Raw genomic sequence first — 23,716 nt, 5'->3', positions numbered from 1 at the left:
TTATWAAAAAAAATGTAGGACCACAGTAAGACTAGATGTTGGCGTCGGCTAATGCGGATCCTAAGAACTCCTAAACTAATCAAATCCCTTGGGACAGAGCAACAGGTAAACCCGTCTCTGTCCACAGATACAGAAAAATGAAGAGGCCAGACAAGTACATCTACACAACTATTAACAGTTGATTGGACTAGGGTGCCAGTTGTGATGCACACTTTTAGTCACGACTAAGTACCTCATTTAAGTAGATTGATGTTAGATAAAATATTAGAGCAGTACTTGACGAGTGTCCATCGCTCTCAATTAGGGGTGGCTTGTTTGACAAATGTTTTACATCACAAAGGATCTGAGAGCTTGCTTAAAGTAGAGAGGAGTTAGTAGGCTACTTAACCTGTTAATATACAACTAAAGGGTGGAGTGTGTCTGACTCCTACTGTTCTGTACGGCCTGGACATGTACACCAAGACGTGAGTGTGTGTGCTTCACGTGTTTGTTCTAGAGGGAGAGTGAGCGTCATAACTACATAGCTTTAAAGATTGTCTCAATATCTGTTCCTCCTTTTAAAACTGGGCTTGGTAGGGAGATCAGACTCAGATTTCATATGCGTGAGAGCAAGCAGAACGTACAATATACTTACATATTTGCCAGTAAGTCACTGTCTTCCTGTAGGAGCCGTAATGGCCTTATCTATGTTATCAGATTTATCAACCAGCCTTGAGTAAACCGTAGAATTATACTTTTTATGTTCCAACTGGTCTCTTCCTTTTTGGTGTTCAGTCTCCAGAGGAAGTATTCCATGTTGTTTGATGAACAATACATTTTTTAAATTACATTTTGGAAAGCCCCTATGATTGTGTTTGTCATTATGGAGTTGTAAATGTTTGACTTCCAGATGGAGGGTGAAATGGATGTTAGCTTTGCTTTCGGGGTGTTGGCTGGGGAAAGAGACTCTAGTGTCACAACAACAGAGTCGCCACTGATTTCTCCCCGCTGTGTATGAGAATAATATAATCAGCCCACCCCCTAGGAGAGAAACCTGCAGGATGATGCCATACTCTGCTGTATTTAGCTTTGAGRGGGGGGGGGGGGGGGGGGGGAGGTAAGAGGGGAAGGGGCAACTCCTGTCAGACCAGGGCTGTGGTCACAAAACGGTCACCTACCTACCTTTCCTTTATTTTGAGGTTTTCACACTGCCGGTTGAAATACAAGGCCAGCTTCCTCTCGTTCTCACTCTCTTAACCACCCAGCTTGCATTTACACTGACACATATACACTCCTCCCTCCTCTCTCTCTCTCTCTCTCTCTGCCTGCCTCGCTCTCTCTTTCTGAACTAGTTATTCATTCACTGTGTGTGTGCGTCACGGTGGGTGGGGAGGACAGCAGTACCAGTCACACTTCATCCGTTTTCTCTGTCTCACTCACTCCTGCTTCCTCCTCTCTTTCACTCCCTTTCTCTCTCCCTTGACTGCTATCCTGGCGCTTCTCTCCAAAAGGAGCAAGCAAGCTAGCTGTGCTCTTTAGTGTTGGACCGCTCTGAGGTGAACAAGAAATAAACCACATCAAAGACGAGGTAAGTCTGCTCACTTAGCACCAGATGGAGTACCCAGGAAACGAACCCTAACGTCTTCTCCCCCTTTATCTAATTTTGGCACGCTTGTTGAGCCAATGGTTTGGGTTTGTTTCCCTAAGTGGGTTTTAGGTCTTGTGTTTACGTTATCTCTTCAGGGAACGCCTATATTATGTGTCTAACAAGCTGGGGTAAACACACACGTTGTTTTGACATTGAAAAGCCAGTGTGTGTGCGTACAGTAGGTAGAGCAACCCTGCCAACAGTACAGTCAAAAACGTGATTTTGCTGTGTTTTATATATATTCCCACACTGAGGTTGGAATAATACTGTGAAAATTATGATTATGCACTTTTTTAGTGTAAGTGAAAATACATTTCAGCCTGTTTTGTTGGTATGGAGAAAATTTAGTTAATAGACCAGTAAGAAAGAGTTTCAAACCTCTCTGCCAATAACCGCTAGTTTTCAGTTCCCCCCCACCCCACTCAGACCACTCCCAGACAGCCCTAGAAAAATTCTTGCTTGAGAAATTGTTCTTTGCTAATAAGCTATTTTTGTTTATTTTCGACCATTGTAATTGAAATCAATCATAGTAAGTTACATAATTGTTAACCAGAAATGAATTCATATAGAAATAAAAACGTCTGCATTAGGCCTTTAAACATAAGCTGCACTGTGTTTTTTCTAATTGGCTCCTCCCTCTCTCCCTGTGAATGTTTTTTAACCCTCTCCTCTGTCGTTTTGTTCATCATGAACTCTAACCCTTTGAACAAGGCTCCTTTTTTTCATCGCTATGATTAATTGACAGGCTTCCCATAACACATGCATTTCCCCCACCCTTTCCACTGTGCTACTCTTCCCCGCAAGTCATAAGAGGCACTTAGTCGGCGATTTGAAGAGTTATTCCTAAACCAAGATTTATTCCCACCTATTACCAGCGTCACAATTTTGTTCTGGGTTTTCTATGTCAATAGTGTAGTCACAGAGAATTGTATCTGGTCAAGGTCTCGAGATGGCTGATCATCACACGATAGGTTGATTTGAGGAAAGATACACTCCCTCCATTCTGGAACGGAGAGGAATGAGGTGATCTGACAGTCTCCGCCCTCCTGGTTTATGGCTGTTAACTGTGTAGCCCTGTTGAGTCCAGGGTTAGAGGACTGGAATACCAAAAAGGGCTACATTTAATTGGCTTCATCTGTCTGTCCGTTTTACAGTTAGCTATGCCTATATGGCGTTTCTTTCATGGAATTGAGGTAGTGTTTATCTGTTTATCATATATGCACTGTCACTTTAACTATACATTCATGTACATACTACCTCAATTGGCCCGACCAACCAGTGCTCCCGCACATTGGCTAACCGGGCTATCTGCATTGTGTCACGCCACCCGCCAACCCCTTTTTTACGCTACTGCTACTCTGTTTATCATATATGCATAGTCACTTTAACCATATCTACATGTACATACTACCTCAATCAGCCTGACTAACCTGTGTCTGTATGTAGCCTCGCTACTTTTATAGCCTCGCTACTGTATATAGCCTGTCTTTTTACTGTTGTTTTATTTCTTTACTTACCTATTGTTCACCTAATACCTTTTTTTTGCACTATTGGTTAGAGCCTGTAAGTAAGCATTTCACTGTAAGGTCTACACCTGTTGTATTCGGCGCACGTGACAAATAAACTTTGATTAGTGTAGTGCTTGGACTTTGACTCTCTGGTCAGGGTGATGAGAAGTGCCACCTTGTGATCCACAACAGTCTGCTGGTGGAACGATTATCGCTGACTTAGTAGTCAACACCATGAGGAAATTCTCCTGGAAGTCTTTACAGTAGCAGTCAGAATGCTTTGTTACAATGTGACTGGAGTTTAAAAGTGTTTGTAGTGAGCTCATGGGATTGGTATGTCTGGACACTTGAGGCATTTCAGTAGAGTGAGGTTGCCAGATTGAAGGGATGGCACTGTCAGATCAGAACTGAAGGACTACTGTTATCGCACATTGTTTTAAAGTGAATCGAACAAATATGAACAGTGTCACAGTCCTCTGCTGCTGTACCGCTCAGTCAAGTTGAACTACTAGATTCTGTTGGATGGTTTGGTGTTGCTAAAGGTTGGAATTAATGTCCTGACTGAGATTTCCCTATTTGTAGTTGTGGTTGTTTGCTTTAGTCTAGATACATTTATAGAAATGTACAAGAAGCCAAAAGGGTAAAAAGAAATATCCTGAATATTCCGCACTCATTAGGTTATTGGCCTGTCTACCTTCTCTGGTCTCTGACAGAAGAATGAGGTTTCTCTAGGTCGTCTGACGAAGAACCTGCATTGGAGCTTCTCAGTCCTCACGCCGAGAGAAATTCGCCTCTTCTCTGTCTCTGAAGAAGAAAATATGAGGTTTCTCTGGTTCTCTGACAGAAAATTGGGACTTTCTCTGGGGTCTCTGACAGATAAAATGACGGTTAAGCACTACTGGTCGCTTTCTTTATCTCGTATCAGAGATTGGGTTTCTCGTGCGGGGTCAGTGACCCGTGAACGACAATGACCCTCCTGGTTTCTTCACGTCTGACCTGATAGCAGAAAATTGAGACAGATATCCTCTACCATCATAGGACATTTCAGAAGGTTTCTCTAGTCTTGCTGACGTTATGCAGAGATAATTCATCTAGTCTCTGCGAGGCAATGTTGAATGTGCAACAGATTTAAGCTCGTCTTCTGACGTATAGAATGCGCCCAAGGTTCTCTAGTCTCTCGACAGAAGAAATGTGGGATTTCTCTGCTCTCTGTTCAAAGAAAATGAGTAAGTTGTTTCTCTTGGTCTCGACGAAGAAGAATGGGCGCTTCTCTCTGGTCTCTAGCAGGAAGAATGGAGGTATTCTCTGGTCTCTGATGTCAGAAAATGGGGTTTCTCTGATCCTTGACAGAAGAATGGTTTTTGGTTTACAGAGAATGGGTTATCCTCTGGTCTCTGACATGGAAGTAATAGGTGTTTCTTTGGTTCTGACGAGAAATGGGGTTCTCTGTTCTCTTCTGACAGAAGAATGGAGGGTTTCTCTAGTCTCTGACAGAAGAATTGGGGTTTCTCTGGTCTCTGACAGAGAAGAATGGGTTTCTTGGTCTCTGAGAGAGAATGGTGTATTTTCTTGGTCTCTGACAGAAGAATGGGGTTCTCTTGGTCTCTGGCGAAGAATGTGGGTTTCTCTGGTCTCTGACAGAAGATGGGGTTTCTCTGCTCTGAAGAATGAATGGGGTTTCTCTAGTCTCTAGAAGAAGATAGTGGGTCTCACGTCGCGTGACAGAAGAATGGGGTTCTCTGTCTCTGACAAAGAGGGTCCACAAAAGGTTTCTCCTGGTCTTCTGACAGAAGAAGGATTTGTTTCTCTCTGGGTCTCTGACAGAGGAGATGTGTTTCTCTTGGTCTCTGACAAAGAATGGTGGGCTGCGTTCTGTGAAGAGAGGGTGTTCTGCTGGACAGAAGAATGGGGTTCCTCCTCGGTCTCTGACAGAAGAATGGGGTTTCTCTGTCTCTGACAGAAGAATGGGTTCTCTGGGCTCTACAGAGAATGGTTGGTCGTCTAAAGGTCCCTTAAAACTGTACATGGGTTCTCTGTCTACATAGTGTTCTCCTTCTGACAGAAGAATGGTTTCTCTGTATTCTGACAGAAGATAATGCGGGGCTTCATCTGGTTCTCTGACAGAAGAATGGGTTTCTCTGGTCTCTGAAAAGAATTGGGTCCCACAGAATGAAGCGTGGCTGCGAGCAGTAAGTTTCTCTGGTCTCTGACAGAAGAATGGGGTTTCTCTGGTCTCTGACAGAAGAATGAGGTTTCTCTAGTCTCTGACAGAAAAATGGCGTTTCTCTAGTCTCTGACAGTTAATGAGGTTTCTCTAGTCTCTGACAGTTAATGAGGTTTCTCTAGTCTCTGACAGAAGAATGGGGTTTCTCTGGTCTCTGACAGAAGAATGGGGTTTCTCTGGTCTCTGACAGAAGAATGGGGTTCTCTGGTCTCTGACAGAAGAATGGTTTCTCTGTCTCTGACAGAAGAATGGGTTTCTTGGTTCTCTTGACAGAAGAATGGGTTTCTCTGGTCTCTGACAGAAGAATGGGGTTTCTCTGGTCTCTGACAGAAGAATGGGTTCTCTAGGTCTCTGGACAGCAAGAATGGGGTTTTCTCTGGTCTCTGACAGAAGAATGAGGGTTTCTCTGAGTCTCTGACAGAAGAATGAGAGGTTTCTCTGGTCTCTGACAGAAGAATGGGGTTTCTCTGGTCTCTGACAGAAGAATGGGGTGTTCTCTGTCTCTGACAGAAGAATGGGGTTTCTCTGGTCTCTGACAGAAGAAATGGGGTTTCTCTGGTCTCTGACAGAAGAATGGGGGTTTTCCTCTGGGTTTTTTTTCTGACAGAAGAATGGGTTTCTCTGGTCTCTGACAGGAAGAATGGGGTTCTCTGGTCTCTGACAGAAGAATGGGGTTTCTCTGGGTCTCTGACAGAAGAATGGGGTTTCTCTGGTCTCTGACAGAAGAATGGGTTTCTCTGGTCTCTGACAGAAGAATGGGGTTTCTCTGGTCTCTGACAGAGAATGGGGTTTCTCTGTCTCTGACAGAAGAATGGGGTTTTCTCTGGTCTCTGACAGAAGAATGGGGTTTCTCTGGTCTCTGACAGAAGAATGGGGTTTCTCGGTCTCTTGACAGAAGAAATGGGGTTTCTCTGGTCTCTGACAGAAGAATGGGGTTTCTCTGGTCTCTTGAAGAAGAATGGGGTTTCTCTGGTCTCTGAGCAGAAGAATGGGGTTTCTCTGGTCTCTGACAGAAGAATGGGTTTCTCTGGTCTCTGACAGAAGAATGGGTTTCTCTAGTCTCTGACAGAAGAATGGGGTTTCTCTGGTCTCTGACAGAAGAATGGGGTTCTCTGGTCTCTGACAGAAGAATGGGGTTTCTCTGGTCTCTGACAGAAGAATGGGGTTTCTCTGGTCTCTGACAGAAGAATGGGGTTCTCTGGTCTCTGACAGAAGAATGGGTTTTTCTCTGGTCTCTGACAGAAGAATGGGGTTTCTCTGGTCTCTGACCAGAAGAATGGGGTTTCTCTGGTCTCTGACAGAAGAATGGGGTTTCTCTGGTCTCTGACAGAAGAATGGGGTTTCTCTGCGTCTCTGACAGAAGAATGGGGTTTCTCTGGTCTCTGACAGAAGAATGGGGTTTTTCTCTGGTTCTCTGACAGAAGAATGGGGTTTCTCTGGTCCTCTGACAGAAGAAAATGACGGGGTTTCTCTGGTCTCTGACAGAAGAATGGGGTTTCTCTGGTCTCTGACAGAAGAATGGGGTTTTCTCTGGTCTCTGACAGAAGAATGGGGTTTTCTCTGCGTCTCTCCGATGTTTTTGGATATCTCCACTATGGCTATTGTACAGGTTTATTTCCCCCTCACTGGTCTGTCTCTTTCTTTGGTGCCTTCGGATGTGGATTGAAAGAATCGTGTTGTGTTCTCCTGTGTCTGGTTAGGTCCCTCTTAGCCACAAGACGAGCCCCTGACACTATACATTCTCATACTCACACGGAGGCATTCAGGTTTTTGACTAGAAAGATTGGCAATACAAACTGCCCCTCTGTGTGCAATACTCAGGTCTCTGGTGGTGAATTCCATTCAGTAGAATCCAGTTCTTCAGTGAGATTTTTAACAAATCACATGTCTGTTCAGGGTTATACACACTTGCTTTTGAGCAGATACGGCGTTGTAGGTAATGTTGTCTTGGGGGTTATGTTGAATATATTTTTGTCAAAGTAGAGGGGCACGGCAGAATAGGCTTAAAGTAGTGGCAGCAGGTAGCCTAGTGGTTAGAGCGTTGGGCAAGAAACTGAAAGGTTGCTGGATCGAATCCCTGAGCTGTCAAGGTAAAAATCTGTCGTTCTGCACCTGAACAAGGCTTACTGTTCCCCGGTAGGCCGTCATTGTAAATAAGAATTTGTTCTTAACTGACTTGCCTAGTTAAAGGTTTGGTCTTTGAGTCAGAAATTTAGGCAAGATGCCAAAACATTTTTCTTTTTTCGTTTCCAGGTGGAAAGCGCAAAGAGGACTCAAAAAATAAATTCAAATGTAAATTTGCTCATCTACCTCACATGGGTACACCGCAACCTTCTCCGATGCTACACTCAAACTAAGGACCAGTAGATTATCACTATCAATAGGTATCTAACATTTGTCATAATGTTCACATGATCTCTTAATGTGCAAGTGTTACTCCTCCGATCAAGACAGATGATTGATGTCTGAATCTGCCTGAGTTAGAGGCACTGAGATGTGTGTTGTCACCACAGATATGAGGCACACCTGCCGACTCGCCTTGTTTTCAGGTTCCAAAGGAACAACAGCTATTTGTGTAAGAGCTTTCTGAAATGCTTGGTCTCTGGTCTAAATTAGCATGGAAATGAGAATCATACCGACAGGTGAGCACTCACTCGACAACCAGGAAACTCCCTGCCGGTGCGCTGTAAATCTACATACATTGAACTTTGCCCTATATCACTTGTAGGTGCCCATGATGCTCGGCTTTTCTGCTTGGAACACATAATGAATTGTGGTTTATTAAATACCAACCTCTGCCTTAGTTGCAGGCTTTTCCTTGAGGTTTTCACCTATTGCATCCATAATGTGACATGTCATGTGCATTTAAGTTCAAAGGCCTACATGTTGTGATTTCTCAGGAATGTTCTCATAATCACACATGGAGWCAAGACAATAGCGGTTTAGCCTGATATCCCCCTTGCCGTGTGGTTGTTATCGGTGTCCTTGAAGGTTCCAGGTGAACAAAATGTGCAGTTGATCTTAGCTGCTAGATTAGATCTCGCAAACAGGACATTCCTTTGCCTCTTCGAACATGTGCATTTGCTATACCTTCCCAGATGAAACAATACTACCGTTTACTATAGAATACTACAGTACTTACTATAGAATTCTATAGTAAACTGTAGAATCATTTACTACACACTGTAGTGTCCCTCGATCATGTGTAGTACTTACTATAGAATGCTGTAGTAAATACTACAGTTTTATCCACAAAAAACACCCACTGTTAAATGCTACAGTAGTGTCAGCAAAAACACCACACTTTTTTAACTATAGTGAATACTACAGTTTTTAATTTGCATAGACCCTGCCCATTCCCCTCCCCATATCACAATTTGTGCCATCCATAAGTGAGAAACCTACATACCGTATGTTGTGTTCCGAAAAGAGCAGAAGCGTTGAATTATCCGTTCAGACCCCAGTCCCTGTAGCTACCTACAGGTTATGGAAAATTATAGCTCTCTTTAGTATTTCTCTAGTAGGTTTCCTCAAGGAGAAAGCCTCTACTTCTTCTATGTCAAAGATAATAGAACAAAAACACTATAGTCTGCAAAACCAAGACATTACAGTAAATACTACAGTATACTACATTAATTACTATAGTATATATTACATTTTTATTTTACTACAGTATTTAGACTAGTTAACTGTAGATGCTACAGTAAACACTAGTGAATACTACAGTAAAGTCTGCAAAAACACTACAATTAATACTATAGTATTTTTTTATTTGAGTTGTGGCTAGTTACTGGTAAACTACTCCGGACCTTTACCGGAGTTCAAGAGAAGTACAGATTATGCCAGTTAACTTTACATACAGTTATGTGTGCAGGTTATATGATTTAAAGGCCATACATTTTATAGAAAGCCCTGTTGGTCTGAAAATGTCTGGCTGCTGACTTCAAGTTCATAATCACTGTTACATAAAAATAACAAAATACTGCATTCGGCTCATTGAGTACAGAGGCTGAAGTAGATAAATGGATTGGCCTGCTATTCAACATACTTTAGAATATTGGATACTATCTGTGAGATAGCTCCCTTTACTGAGTGTTGACAAGCTTTTCTTTGTCATAGATTCAACACTGACGTGTCATAGATTCAACACTGACGTGTCATAGATTCAACACTGACGTGTCATAGATTCAACACTGACGTGTCATAGATTCAACACTGACGTGTATGTAAGTCACAGGTTGTCGTTCACACCACATGAGCGAAATCATGTTGGGCAAAGTTTCAAACGGTGTTAAAATGCATAAAGGACTAAATATTGACATGTACACAAAGCATTTATCTTGAATATTCCATTTGGAAACAGGTTTTGCGTGACATTCTTGCTGTATAAAAGACCTCCAGCCTAGTGTTTGGTTAATTGAAAGGGCTTTCCGTGAGCATACCAGTGGATGGGAGCTGAGAGCGAACACTTCCCACTTGAACTATTGTTGTAATCATGTAGGGTCCCTCCGATTTCAACGATGTGTACACTTGACAATGTCTCCTATACTGTTCCCTGTATGCTCAGACGTTACTGATTGAGTCATTCCATGTTGATTGTGTACTGTGTGTCCTGCTCTAAGGACGGGTAGATGTTTTTGCTCTGTTAGACACTTTTATATACTTTTTGCTGTTGCCCCCGCCCCCCCCGTACATTCCAGTAGGCTGGATCATTACCTTTTGATGGTGTTAGCTTAGGGTAGACTTTACTCCTAGGGCAGGGAGAGCTCAGTGTAGGTTTTCTCTGAACAATGGATCCCTCTTGCTCCATAGTGGGGCAWGAATGCTACCACACCCAGACATCCCAGCTATTGACCAATAACATTGACGACATGCCCTATATGGAGTTGAGATTTGATATGGATAGGTTTTGTCAAGACTGTGCTCAGTCCCTGTGTACACATTTTTATGTTGCTGTATACACATTGTAGCCAGCCAATGTGTCGAGAGATTAGAAGTTTGAAGATTTTATACCAGTATTGATACTTGTAGTTCAGTTGTTGATATAAGTTGCAGGTCGCTGAGTTCAGTCCAATTTTCCTTATAACCCTAAGGTAAATGTGCCAGTCTGTGGAACACCTGTCTTCAGTCCAATTGTTCTTTTATAAACCTTGAGGTTAAACCGTCCCACCACCCACGTAACATGTTGGTAAATAAGCCTGTTTGAGCTCTCTCTTCAGTCAGGGTAGTTCTGTCGGCACCTGGATCTCATGAGACTGGTCTAGAACAAATTCAAACTTCAAAGATGATTGCCATTGTCTCCTCTCTCACGGCTGGGGTCATTTGGGGAGAGCAGAGAGAGAGAGATTTGCTGTGGTTCTGTGTTTTGGCCTGGTTCCCATAATTGGCAGTCCCAAACTGAGGCGAATGCTGTGGGATGGAGACGCTCGCCTGTCCCCTGTAGCCCCTCCTCTCTGCTGTCAGGCCATGTCTGCCGGGACAGGGGCAAGGCATGCTGGGATGTGGGGGCAGAGTGTGGTATGCTGGGTCAGTGATATTTGTTCAGAACCAGAACACACTGTTGCTGAACAAGGATSCTCAACTGTAGCACACGCACATTTCCTGTCTCCTTCTTTCATGTCATGAAACCAAATAAAATACCAGCTATAAAGTGATGTTCTGTGTCATGTTTTTGCGAGTAAGGGTTGATGGTTTTGCCAAATACAACTGTGACTAGATTATTAAATATGATGCAGGCAGTTTAATACCATGAATGATGTTTGGGTAAAGGATATTGTAAAGTCAGTACCTAAAGATACTGCAATAGCATATGACATTAGTCAGTATGTAAGGGATTTGGAGTAGCATATTATATTTTTATATATAATACATGTCTTTTTTTTATAGCGCTTTTCATTACAGAGTTATCTCAAAGCTCTACTGAGTAAAAAACAAACATTGTATACAATAAAAACAACACATTTAGAATCACGGCAGGTAAATAAAAAGCAAAAGCGGGTGCAAAATACATTAAAATGACGACATTACTAATTCATTTGATTTTCCACAGGTGATTGGGTGGTGATACCAGAGGGGGAAGCTAGTCAAAATGCTTCAGGACATTGGTGCTAGAGCCATGGGGGTTTATGATTACCTCTTGAAGGGAACAGGTGAGGTATTTTTCTGCCTAGTTAATTACTTAACTATACCTCTGCTTTGTGTACCGTGAAAGCGGTAAACCTGTTTTGTAGTATATTTTACAGCTCATGTTTTGTTTCTCAGACCCGCGACTGTGGAGTTACCCACTCATGGGGAGTCCGGTGAACATGTCRGCCATCTTGCTGACCTACATCTTCTTCGTGCTGGTTGCTGGGCCTCGCTTCATGGCCAACCGCAAGCCCTTCCAACTCAAGGAGGCCATGATCACTTACAACTTCTCCATGGTGGCATTGAACGCCTTTATTGTCTATGAGGTGAAACACTATGACGCAAAGCTCTTGTCTCTCAAAGATCGGGGTTCTTGATTGGTTCTTTTGAGAGGCATCTCTACAGGACTTGGAGCCAGTCTTTTCCCTAGCAGTGTATTTGGTGTTTGGTATGTGGCAGCTCTGTCTGAATGGGTTATTGCCATACTTGGCCAGAGTGTGTTGGATAATTGGAACTCTAGCTAAATGAACCATTGCCTAGATTGATGGAGGTAAATAAGATTTGAGATTTGCATGTAGAAGATGACCCATATAGTCAATATACACTTGCTTATGTTAATAACAGTATGGCTTCTTTCCAATCTAGTTTGACTACCGGTAGCTACAGTATCTGTTTGTCTCAATTTGTTCTCTTGTCTTTTTAGTTCTTGATGTCAGGCTGGGCCACGACATACACATGGAGATGTGACGCAGTTGATTACTCGGATAGCCCCCAAGGCCTTAGAGTAAGTCTTGAGTCTTTGCTTCACGCATGGTCCCCCCCTCCCCCGTGATGGTCATGAGATGCATCATCTTTGAAAGAAAGTATGCAAGACAAGATGCACATTGTTAGGATATTCCTACTGATCCACTGTGACAATACTATCTTTAGATTACTACTAATAGGCTGTTTTGTCCAAATTCTCACGTTTGCATGGTGTGTTGTGTTCCCTCACTAGATGGTTCGAGTGGCCTGGTTATTCTTGTTCTCCAAATTCATTGAGCTCTTGGACACAGTAAGACTTCAGATTATTTACTACAGATTTGCAGCTCCTCAGTCTTTCCCCCTCAGTTCACGTTATGGTCATCATGGTTGTATTTGACATGTTTCTCTCGTTGGGTCAGGTGTTTTTTGTTCTGAGGAAGAAACATGGTCAGATCACCTTCCTGCACGTCTTCCACCACTCTTTCATGCCCTGGACCTGGTGGTGGGGCGTCAGCTTAGCTCCCGGTGAGTCCACAATATTTGGTATTGTAAAATGGTGGGAAGACAATTCCATTTGCAGTAGACAAAGGTATGTTGTTGGAGGATCCAGTGGAATGTGGGYAGGGTTGGTTTGAAGTGTTCTGTGTGTTTTACCAACAGGGGGAATAGGCTCTTTCCATGCCATGGTGAATTGCATCGTCCACGTCATCATGTACTCTTACTACGGCCTGTCTGCGGCTGGACCACGCTTCGAAAAGTTCCTCTGGTGGAAGAAGTACATGACCGCCATCCAACTGGTATGTTTTGTTAGTTTGAATGGATGGATGTATATGACATTGTCATTTCCAGTATAAATTTGTACTATGAGTAGTAAGCTTTTGCCAGGTCTTCGTGGCTGTTTATACAGCATTTTTTTGTTGTTTCTCTAAAAGGTGATCTGTACTAGTTTTTGTTTTTTAAACTTTTGTAGATGCAATATACTAAAGTAGTAAATAAACTAGTCTGAAATACCATTATTGATCAGTGCAAGAGCTGTGCCACTTCAGAACATTCTTCTCCATATGCGTATTGTTCCTCTTCATTCCACCAACAGGTTCAGTTTGTGATGGTGTCCCTCCACGTCACCCAGTATTACTTCATGGACAGCTGTGACTACCAGGTCCCCCTGTTCATCCACCTCATCTGGATGTATGGTACCTTCTTCTTCGTGCTCTTCTCCAACTTCTGGTACCAGGCATACGTGAAGGGAAAGCGGTTGCCCAAGCAGGACTCCAAGCCTGGCCTCAAYGGCAAGGCCAACGGGACCACCATGGTCGCCAATGGCAAGCACCACAAGAAAGGTAACAGTAATGGCACCAGCAACGGTTCCAGTCACAACGAAAATGGCAGTGCCCATGCGGGCAAGATGAAGAAGTCCTAGGGTCTTCGGAAAAGAACATCCGAGACGCGTGAATACGAGATCCCGCACAAACTACTGTGGATTCCAAAGAATGTTTTGGTTATGTTTCTTTTCTGGTCGTTTTTAGTTTTATTCAGGACAAAAAGCTGGGGAAATTACGAGGTCAATGACTTCTGCGGTTGGGGTCCCACATTTCGTTTTTTTTTTTTTTAACTGGAAACTTACTATGGAACACAATTTATGAAAAGACATGTTATGTCCTGATGTTATCTCTTTACTGATGTTGCCACCTATGATAAAGATGAGCAATAATGACTATATAAAATAAATAATAAAAATACTGAGCTATATTGTATACAAAAAAATGGTAAATTAAATTATTTTATACTAAGAGAAAGAGATTTTGTTTAACAAGTAATACTTTTTTTTTTTTTTTAAAAAGGTAAGGTTCAAATTTGACACCTCTAACGATTATTGTAAATAAAGTAGTCAAAAGTTTAGTATTTGGTCCCATATTCCTAGCACACAATGACCACATCAAGCTTGTGACTCTACAAACTTGTTGAATGGATTTGCAGTTTTTGATTGTGTTTCAGATTATTTTGTGCCCAATAGAAAGGAATGGTAAATAATGTATTGTCATTTTTATTGTAAATAAGAATAGAATATGTTTCTAAACACTTGATTATGGATAATGCTACCATGATTATCAATAATCCTGAATTAATTGTGAATAATGATGAGTGATAAAGGTACAGAGGGTCAAAGATCATACCCCCAAGACATGCTAATCGCTCACCATTTCCAAAAACGGGAGATTCGATGACTTGGCGTTATATTTGACCCTATGTAACTTTCTCACTCATAATTGTTCACCCAACCCACAGCTCTTTATGTGGGGGAGGGGGCTGGTTCAGGGTTGGACTAGGGCAAACACATAATACCGGTATATGAGTTTGACTTTGAGCTGGTGACATGTGTACTGTAAATTACCTAATAATGCCAACACACAACCTCTAATGGTAATGACTGTCTGGAAATGTCTACAGTATCTATGACGTGTCGAGGCTAATGCCATTCTTACTTCACAAGGCTGTAAGTCCAACAACCTCAATGAGTTGGTAAATGACCTGCTTGTCATGACAGAGCAACATTATGGTGCTTCTTTCAAAGCGTTTCTGTGAGACCTTGACACTGTAAATAAAGGTGGACATTAATGTCTCCTTACATCTGCTCGGATACTGATCCTGACGGAAAATGGAACTTTATACTTTGATTTCCACAAGCATTTCAAACAATGTTTGACAAATCCTTGTATGATGTCCTTTGTGTTAATATGTTTATTCATCCTAGGTTGACTGTAATGTATTTCGGGGGTAATCGAGGGGAATTAAAATACATCCGAATTTTAAAACGTTATTAAACATGAATTAATTCAGTTAGCTACAGGTCTACTGATACATAACATTTCAAGTCATTCTCATTTTCCCATTGGAACTGAATACAGCCCCGAGTTTAAAGGCATTCTCAAAATATGGGTATTGAAAATATACAGAAATGTACTGTTCTCAAGCCATGAAATATTTACTGCTGCTGAGGCCAAGGCAGGGTGAGCTTTGGTGAGTCAGACCACTTACCATCCAGCCACCCTTTCTTACAGGTTGGCTGAGACATATATCCTGGAGGTGAGTTACTATGTCCCATGAAAGAGCTTGCTCCTCCAACCAATGCTGTTTTGAAGCTATCGAACTCACACCAGCACAAATGGAGAACCAGGAGAGAGGATGATGTGGGGATGAGTGTGTGCACTTTGACCCCCTTTCCCCTAGGAAATGTTCTCCAGGATATAGAAAATGAGCTCCATGACTAAGGGTTCTTCGCTCCTCTTGCGCCCCCTGCTGTGGATGATGGGGATCAGCACGGTGTCCAGGRCGTTGAGGTACGGGGCTGGGAGGGGCAGGCCGTTACTGCCGGCCACAAACCTCACCTGGAACATGGAACAGCGATGTTAACCACCACACATCTATGGGTTCAACTGCTAGCTTTGGTAATATTATGCAGGCCTATATCCGATCACTATTTACATAAAGAATAACTTTATATTAAAAGGTGGTCAACCACTCACATATTAGTAATTCAAGAAATATTACAACTATTGAAGTCAGGCAGGAATAACGTGATATACAATTTCAACGATTACGTTTCCTCAAAGGTCTAAATTGGCCAATGACCTACGTGCAGTATCTTCATCCTAGCCAATGGCGCCCTCACCTGGTGGGAGTCCAACGTGACGCGCAGCCCCAGCTTAGCCATACCATCCTCCTTCAGCAACTTGAGGTGTGGGCCCAGTGCCAGGCAGAATGCCCGGGCCAGTCTCTCTGTGAGCCTGCTGTGTTCTGTATGGTGGTCACCCTGGCTCTTATGATGACCCCCCTTCTGTAAGGAGAACACCTGAAGGACACAAGACAACAATGCACTTAGAGAATACAGTAATAAAGAGGCTTTGTGTAGGAGTCAAGACTAGTGGTTAGATGTGCCCTAGATATTGTTTGGTCCAAAGGCTGGGATTAACCTCTGTCCAGCGGATGACCTTTCCATTGGCCTTGTACTCAGACTTCTGGAACATCTTGATACTGCTGATGGACTCCATGGACTTGCCATCAATGGGGCTAATAACCCTGCAAAAAACACACACACACACACACACACACACACACACGGTAATACAAAGTTGCAGGCAACGGTAAAGAGTAGCCTACATCGATAGAGAATGGTTAATGGGCAGGGGGCTCACAGGTCTGAGACAGACTTGGAGACTGGATGAAACAACAATGGGTTAGTGAGAGGTTAAAGGTAGTATAATGATAAGATACAGAACTAGCCATGGAACACTGATCAGGGCAGATGTAATGACCAAACCATTACCCCTTGTTTACAGTGCATTCTTTCTCTTGCCATTGGACCTGGACATGCTCTTGGCTGTCTGATTGGTCGATCCGCCCACAGGAGATGTTGTAGTCTTTCATCTCCCGTAGCGACCGGCGAAGCTCCACCATGGTCTCCACGGTGATCTGCACCATCAGCCCATCTGGAGAGAGGGACAGCAATACAGCAAAACACACACAGACAGCAACAAGGACATGCACACTCACCTGCACATACATACAGCCACACTCACCTGCTCATACAGCCACACTCACCTGCACATACATACAGCCACACTCACCTGCACATACATACAGCCACACTCACCTGCACATACATACAGCCACACTCACCTGCACATACATACAGCCACACACACCTGCACATACATACAGCCACACTCACCTGCACATACATACAGCCACACACACCTTGAGTGCACATGGACACACAGATACACACAAACATTGAGAGACTCTAAATAAGGAAATCATATTTAGGATGAAAGTTAGTAGTAATGTCATAATAAGACTATTTCTGTATGTGAATAGTTGAATATGATTAGTAAGGTAATGTTCCAGATCTAAATGAAGATACACAAGGATGACAGTACCTTCAACGATGCTGGATTTGGCCAGATATCCTGATGCTGCTTTAAGGGCTCCACTGAACAAAAAAAAGCAGGAACCAGTAACTGAAACAAAACACAACACCACATATCACCACTTGACTTGTAAACTTAACAAAAAAAGAAACGTCCTTTCACTGTCAACTGTGTTTATTTTCAGCAAACTTAACATGTAAATATTTGAATGAACATAACAAGATTCAACAACCGAGACATAAACTGAACAAGTTCCACAGACATGTGACTAACAGAAATTGAATAATGTGTCCCCTGAACAAAGGGGGTCAAAATCAAAAGTAACAGTCAGTATCTAGTGTGGCCAGCAGCTGCATTAAGTACTGCTGTGCATCTCCTCCTCATGCACTGCACCAGATTTGCCAGTTCTTGCTGTGAGATGTTACCCCACTCTTCCACCAAGGCACCTGCAAGATCCCAGACTTATTTTGGGGAATGGCCCTAGCCCTCACCCTCCGATCCAACAGGTCAGTCCGATGATGCTGTGACACACCGCCGTAGACCATGACGGACCCTCCACCTCCAAATCGATCCCGCTCAAGAGTACAGGCCTCGGTGTAACGCTCATTCCTTCAACGATAAACGTGAATCCGGCCCTCACCCCTGGTGTGACAAAACCGCGACTCGTTAGTGAAGAGCACTTTTTGCCAGTCCTGTCTGATCCAGCGACGGTGGGCTTGTGCCCATAGCGACGTTGTTGCCGTTGATGTCTGGTGAGGACCTGGCTTACAACAGGCCTACAAGCCCTCAGTCCAGCCTCTCTCAGCCTATTGCGGACAGTCTGAGCACTGATGGAGGGATTGTGCGTTCCTGGTGCAACTCGGGCAGTTGTTTTTCCCATCATGTACGGATGTACCAATCCTGTGCAGGTGTTGTTACACGTGGTCTACCACTGCGAGGACGATCAGCTGTCCGTCCTGTCTCCCTGTAGCGCTGTTTTAGGCGTCTCACAGTATGGACATTGCAATTTATTTCCCTTCCCAGTCCTCATGCCTCCTTGCAGCATGCCTAAGGCACGTTCATGCAGATGAGCAGGGACCCTGGGCATCTTTCTTTTGGTGTTTTCAGAGTTAGTAGGAAGGCCTCTTTAGTGTCCTAAGTTTTAATAACTGTGACCTTAATTGCCTACCGTCTGTAAGCTGTTAGTGTCTTAACGACCAATGTTCATGAATTGTTTATGTTTCATTGAACAAGCATGGGAAACAGTGTTTAAACCCTTTACAATGAAGATCTGTGAAGTTATTTGGATTTTTTAGCTGAGTTTAGTATATAAACACCTTCAATATTACAGTTGGACTAACCAAAAATAATGACAGAACTAAGCTTTCTCCACCTGTATCTTTCTCGGGATGATTCACCCTCTCACATGACACCACATTGCCCTCCAGTGGTGAAAAAAAGTGGTAGCTAAGGCACAGTTCTTGCAGTGAGCGCGTTTAAAAACATTGCAAATCACACATACGATTTTCCCTAGGCTGTCATAGGCCAGATACATTGTGGGTGTTATCTGGCAGTCAATATTAAATCTCTGTACCATAATCTCTCCCTCCCTCTCCCTGATTGTAGGTGATGTGCTGCTTGCCCCTGTGTAGCATTCCTTCTCTACTGGTGGTTCTCGTTGATTACAGGACAGGCAGTGGACTCTGTCTCAGTCTCCCTAATAATCTCTGCAACCCAGAAGTAAAATCTTGCGTAATTTGTTCAGATATGTATTTGTATTTATTAAGGATCCCCATTAGCTGCTGCTAATGTTGAGCAACATTAAGTCAGTTATATACAATTTGAAATATTACATGCCCATGGGAGATTACGGTTTCCCCTAGTCCACATCGCCCTCTGTTGATTCTAGGGGCGCTCCCACCTTTGCGAGGCTGATTGTGGATGCTGATGGCCTGGGTCTGGTACTGGCCATCGTCCCCCTGAACACAGATGAGGTGGGAGTCTGCCGCCACGTTGAAGCATGCCCCCATGGCCAGCACATGCTCATTGGACTTATTCAAAGCCTTCATCAGCTGAGAAAGAGAGAGAGATTATCGATGATCTATTTCACTTGCTTTGGCAATGTATACATATGTTTCCCATGCCAATAACACCCCTTGAATTGAATTGAGAGGTGAAAGATAGAGAGAGAGAGAGAGAGAGAGGTGGAAGGGTGGAAAGAGAGACATGATTGATATCAACCCTTGATCTATTGATGAAAGAGTAGTTTATAAAGGAGTGCTTTATAATTTATATGCATTTATAACGTCGTATTCATTACAGTTATTATAAAGCGTAACCAAGTGCTGCTTCATGGTTTGCCTGTACCTCATCATAGCCGTTGGTAGGGATTTTAATGCAGGTCCTCTGAGCTTCCAGATCTACAGTGAGTCCAGGCACCACTGGCAGAGTGTACCGGTAATTCCTGAAGTCCTGGTAAGCAATGAGGGAAAAATGTGTGATTCATTAGGCCCCAAATGGAAGAAAACAGACCTAAACAGAGAGGGATTTTCTGAACTCGTCCAGTAAGAAACGCTCCATTCATTTTCCGTTGTAAAACATTTTGGTACGGTGTGCCCTAATGAACACAACCTTGGTGTTGATTGTTGTTAGTGTAATGAGAGGCAAGCTACTTACTACTAGTAGTCTCATGATGGTGTGGCCGGTTTCCCCAAACAGAGCCTTCCTGAAGCGCACGCTGTACAGAGGACAGGGGTAAACTGGAAAGGGAGAGGAACGCCTTAATGGGAGGACACTGGACGTGGCCGTCAAAAGCTGCACACTGTGTCTCTGATGCATGCACTCTCTCGCTCTCTCTCTCACGCAATCACACTCTCGGCTATGCTCACTGAGTCTGGACATAGTCAAATATTTCCTTAATTGTGGGTCAGTCACAGTGGTCAGATATTCTGCCACTGTGTACTCTCTGATTAGGGCCAAATAGCATTCTAGTTTGCTCAGTTTTTTTTGTTAATTATTTCCAATGTGTCAAGTAATTATCTTTTTGTTTTCTCCTGATTTGGTTGGGTCTAAATGTGTTGCTGTCCTGGGGCGCTCTCTCTCGCTCTCTCTCTCTCTCTCTCTCTCTCTCTCTTCTCTCTCTCTCTCTCTCTCTCTCTCTCTCTCTCTCTCTCTCTCTCTCTCTCTCTCTCTCTCTCTCCTCTCTCTCTCTCTCTCTCTCTCTCTTCTCTCTCTCTCTCTTCTCTCTCTCTTCTCTCTCTCTCTCTCTCCTCTTCTCTTCTCCTCTCTCTCTCTCTCTCTCTCTCTCTCTCTCTCTCTCTCTCTCTCTCTCTCTCTCTCTCTCTCTCTCTCTCTCTCTCTCTCTCTCTCTCTCTCTCTCTCTCTCTCTCTCTCTCTCTTCTCTCTCTCTCTCTCTCTCTCTCTCTCTCTCTCTCTCTCTCTCTCTCTCCTCTCTCTCTCTCTCTCTCTCTCTCTCTCTCTCTCTCTCTCTCTCTCTCTCTCTCTCTCTCTCTCTCTCTCTCTCTCTCTCTCTTCTCTCTCTCAGAGCGCTGACTTCCATCTGTACTCAGCTCCCAATCTGAGCATGAGGCGCAGGGGGAAAGCCTTGGCCCAGGACACCTCAGCCCGGGTGGATCAGCAGGCCAAAGAGAAAGGGCTGGTTGGGCATAGGGAGACCCTGCAGGGACTGGAGAGTGGAGTGCACCCAGAGGAACCCTGCATGCTCCTCACAGCCGCGGAAACTACTGGAGAACTGGGAGAGACCCAGGTGCGCTCAGTACCTTGCCTGCAGAAAGAGAGAGAGAGAGGGGGAGAGAGAGAGAGAGATGGAGGGAAAATAGAGATGGAGGAGGGAAAGAGAGATAATCAATGACTGTACAAAACATTAGGAACACCTTCCTAATATTGAGTTGCCCTCAGAAAGCCTCAATTTGTCTCGGGTATGGACTTTAACAGGTGTCGAAAGTGTTCCACAGGAATGCTGGCCCATGTTGACTCCATTGCTTCCCACAGTTGTGTCAAGTTGGCTGGAAGTCCATTCGGTGGAGAACCTTTCTGATACACACAGGGAATTGTCTCAAGGCTTAAAACCCTACATCCCAACCCGAGCACTCCGTTCCCCCACCTTCTGGTCTCTTGGTCCCTCACACCTCTACGGCACGAAAGCTCCCGCTCAGCCCAGTCAAAGCTGATCTCTGTCCTGGCACCCCACTGGTGGAACAAGCTTCCCCCTAAAGTCAGGACAGCGGAGTCCCTGCCCATCTTTGAAACCCTACCTCTTTGAAGAGTATCTTAAATAACGTTCAGGTTGCACCCATCCCACTAACACTGACTTTGTTGTTAACTACTATGTTGAGGGAAATGTCTTGATACTATTGTGATGTGTTGTTGTCTCACCTAGCTATCTTAAGATGAATGCACTAATTGTAAATCACTCTGGATAAGAACATCTGCCAAATGACTAAAATGTAAAAATGGAAGGAAAATGGGACTCTTTCAAGACCTGCCTTCAGAGCTCAATCCAGTGCTGATCAATGGTACCTAACTTGCCAGACCACGTCAATACCAGTCTCACCTGTGAGGGCGTCCTGTAGAGCTGTATAAAGTGGCTGAAGATGTCTTTGGGGAAGCTCTTCTCTTCGGGAGACATTGCAGCAGCACCACCACTTCCACCTGGCCCACCGCGTGCATGCCCTTTGACGTCACACACCAGCACTTCCTGTTTACATCTGGGAAAACCAATGAGAGTAGCGCTTCAATGTGAGGTCACAATGTGATTTGAATTTCCATAGTGAGCTAAGATGAAAACATGGTGTCACACAGTGTCAATAACTGAAAAAAGGTTGAATGTTGAGAGAAAATGGTCACATACAGTTGACTAGCTTGACCATGGCAGTAGGTTGGCGTTGAGGACAAAGACCAGGGAGTTGGGCCTTCCGCTCTCCAGTTCCTGGATGAGAAACCCTCTCAGAGGGCCTTTCTCCACTGTGTAGTCTGGTGAGACAGATGAAACGGTAACCTAGACATCCTTAGAAACTATTCAAAAGAAGTGTCCAGTTGACAATCCCAAGCACAGTGAACTAGCCAGCCATTAGCATCTCCAGTAGCTAACTACCTAATGCTATGACAACCCAGTACAGTGAGCTAGCCTTCTGCATATCCTTAGCTGACTACCTAACCCTATGACCCTCAAACTCAACCTCGAAGCCAGGTCCTGTTCCACCGCGTTTTTTCGTTGTTCCCCTCTAATTAGGGACTGATTTAGACCTGGGACACCACGTGTCTGCAATTAAATTATCAGTATAACAGAAAACCAGCAGGCACCGGTCCACATAGGGTAGGGTTGTGAGCTAGCGGTTAGCTAAAGTGAGCTAGCGGTTAGCATCTCCAGTGTTGGTAGCCTGGTTGTACCTCCTTTGACTCCAGTAGAGGTGAGGATGGGAGGGAGGCCATCCAGTGGTGAGGTTGGCAGAGCTACTGATGTGGCTACTGACCAGGGTTGCTGTACCCCAGCCACAGGGCCCACACACCTCCTGCAGAGGCTATACGAGAGGGGAGAAGAATACTTTATTAATCCATAAAGACAGACATTGGTCTTCTGTTGTACCACACACACACACAGTGGCTGGAGCAGTGGGCAGCTACTAGTACCACACCAGTGAGCAGTTTAGGGTTAAGTGCCTCGCTCAAGGCCACAACTGCAGGTGATGGCATCTAGGACACTCTCACCAGATGTCCCCTGTCAGACATGGGATTAGAACCAGCAACGACCCACTTCTCTAGCCTCGAGGCTCTCGGCTACCTGCTGCCCAAGGAGAGGAGAGAGGAGGAGGAAGGAAAGAGAGAGAGAGCTTATAGATTACTTTGGGTTATGGATATCAACAGGTATCAACAGAAAGACTGATAGTACACTACATGTGAGCACATCCTCAGATATTTTATGTACATTTTAAATCAATTGCATTAAATGAGTCTGGTCTGACAATGTTTTGTTACATACATTGAGCAGGGGCGGCCCCTGTGCTATTGGTGTCCTCCTGCTGGTCTGTGGTGAGCCAGTGGCGCTTCTGATTGTAGCAGCTATACTTCTCCTCAATAATAGCGGTGAGAAGGTGGGCCTCTGATTGGTGTACAAGGGAGCAAGAGTCTGATTTCTCATTGGATAGGATTTCATCAGCAAACCACACCCTCCTTCTCCCCCTGGGAGGGGTTCCTGAAGAAAATAACAAAAGAGAGAGTGGGAACATGTTTCTACATGTTGCACCAATGAACTGTGTAAAAACACCGTTTTTGCCTGTAGTGTTATGGTAACAGTGTTGTCAGGTGATACTCACTTTTCACTAGAGTTGAGTGACAGGAGACACAGACACGCCCCTCCTTCCCATCCAGGTGTGTTAGTCGGAACTTCAGACCGGAGAGCACAATGAACAGAATACCTGTAGGGGACACCGCGCGCGCGGCGCCACACACACACACACACACACACACACACACAGACACGAACACAGACACACACACACACACACACACCACACACACACACACACAACACACACACACAACACACAGACACCACACACCA

At 44.1% G+C, this 23,716-nt stretch overlaps 2 protein-coding genes and 1 pseudogene across 4 annotated transcripts in view; 2 read left to right on the top strand and 1 right to left on the bottom strand.

Moving 5' to 3' along the window:
- Nucleotides 1-14,057, top strand: part of elovl1b (ELOVL fatty acid elongase 1b) — a 36,078-nt gene extending 22,021 nt beyond the window's left edge. For 2 of the 3 annotated variants that reach the window (XM_070435074.1, XM_023971501.2), the window contains exons 2-8: nt 11,409-11,508; nt 11,621-11,811; nt 12,189-12,269; nt 12,483-12,539; nt 12,649-12,754; nt 12,890-13,026; nt 13,323-14,057. In XM_070435074.1, coding sequence (XP_070291175.1) covers nt 11,448-11,508; nt 11,621-11,811; nt 12,189-12,269; nt 12,483-12,539; nt 12,649-12,754; nt 12,890-13,026; nt 13,323-13,649 — 960 coding nt within the window. In that variant the 5' untranslated portion in view covers nt 11,409-11,447 and the 3' untranslated portion in view covers nt 13,650-14,057. Of the gene's footprint in view, nt 1-1,347; nt 1,568-11,408; nt 11,509-11,620; nt 11,812-12,188; nt 12,270-12,482; nt 12,540-12,648; nt 12,755-12,889; nt 13,027-13,322 lie in introns of those variants that run through there. The other variant, XM_023971500.2, reaches the window with a different exon arrangement.
- On the top strand, nt 8,849-8,906 carry LOC111953116 (U7 small nuclear RNA; annotated as a pseudogene).
- The window catches only part of LOC111953037 (zinc finger FYVE domain-containing protein 9-like), a 12,964-nt gene continuing 2,675 nt past the window's right edge, over nt 13,428-23,716 (bottom strand). Inside the window, 8 exon segments of the mRNA XM_070435075.1 lie at nt 13,428-15,615; nt 15,900-16,079; nt 16,201-16,306; nt 16,554-16,716; nt 17,167-17,247; nt 19,058-19,208; nt 19,504-19,608; nt 19,813-19,895. Of these exon segments, the coding sequence (XP_070291176.1) occupies nt 15,454-15,615; nt 15,900-16,079; nt 16,201-16,306; nt 16,554-16,716; nt 17,167-17,247; nt 19,058-19,208; nt 19,504-19,608; nt 19,813-19,895 (1,031 nt within the window). The 3' untranslated portion in view covers nt 13,428-15,453.

The sequence above is a fragment of the Salvelinus sp. IW2-2015 genome, linkage group LG26 (genome assembly GCF_002910315.2).
Source record: "Salvelinus sp. IW2-2015 linkage group LG26, ASM291031v2, whole genome shotgun sequence".
Taxonomy (NCBI): Eukaryota; Metazoa; Chordata; class Actinopteri; order Salmoniformes; family Salmonidae; genus Salvelinus; species Salvelinus sp. IW2-2015.
Note: the sequence above shows the minus strand (reverse complement) of the source record. Positions and strands in the feature narration are given on the sequence as shown.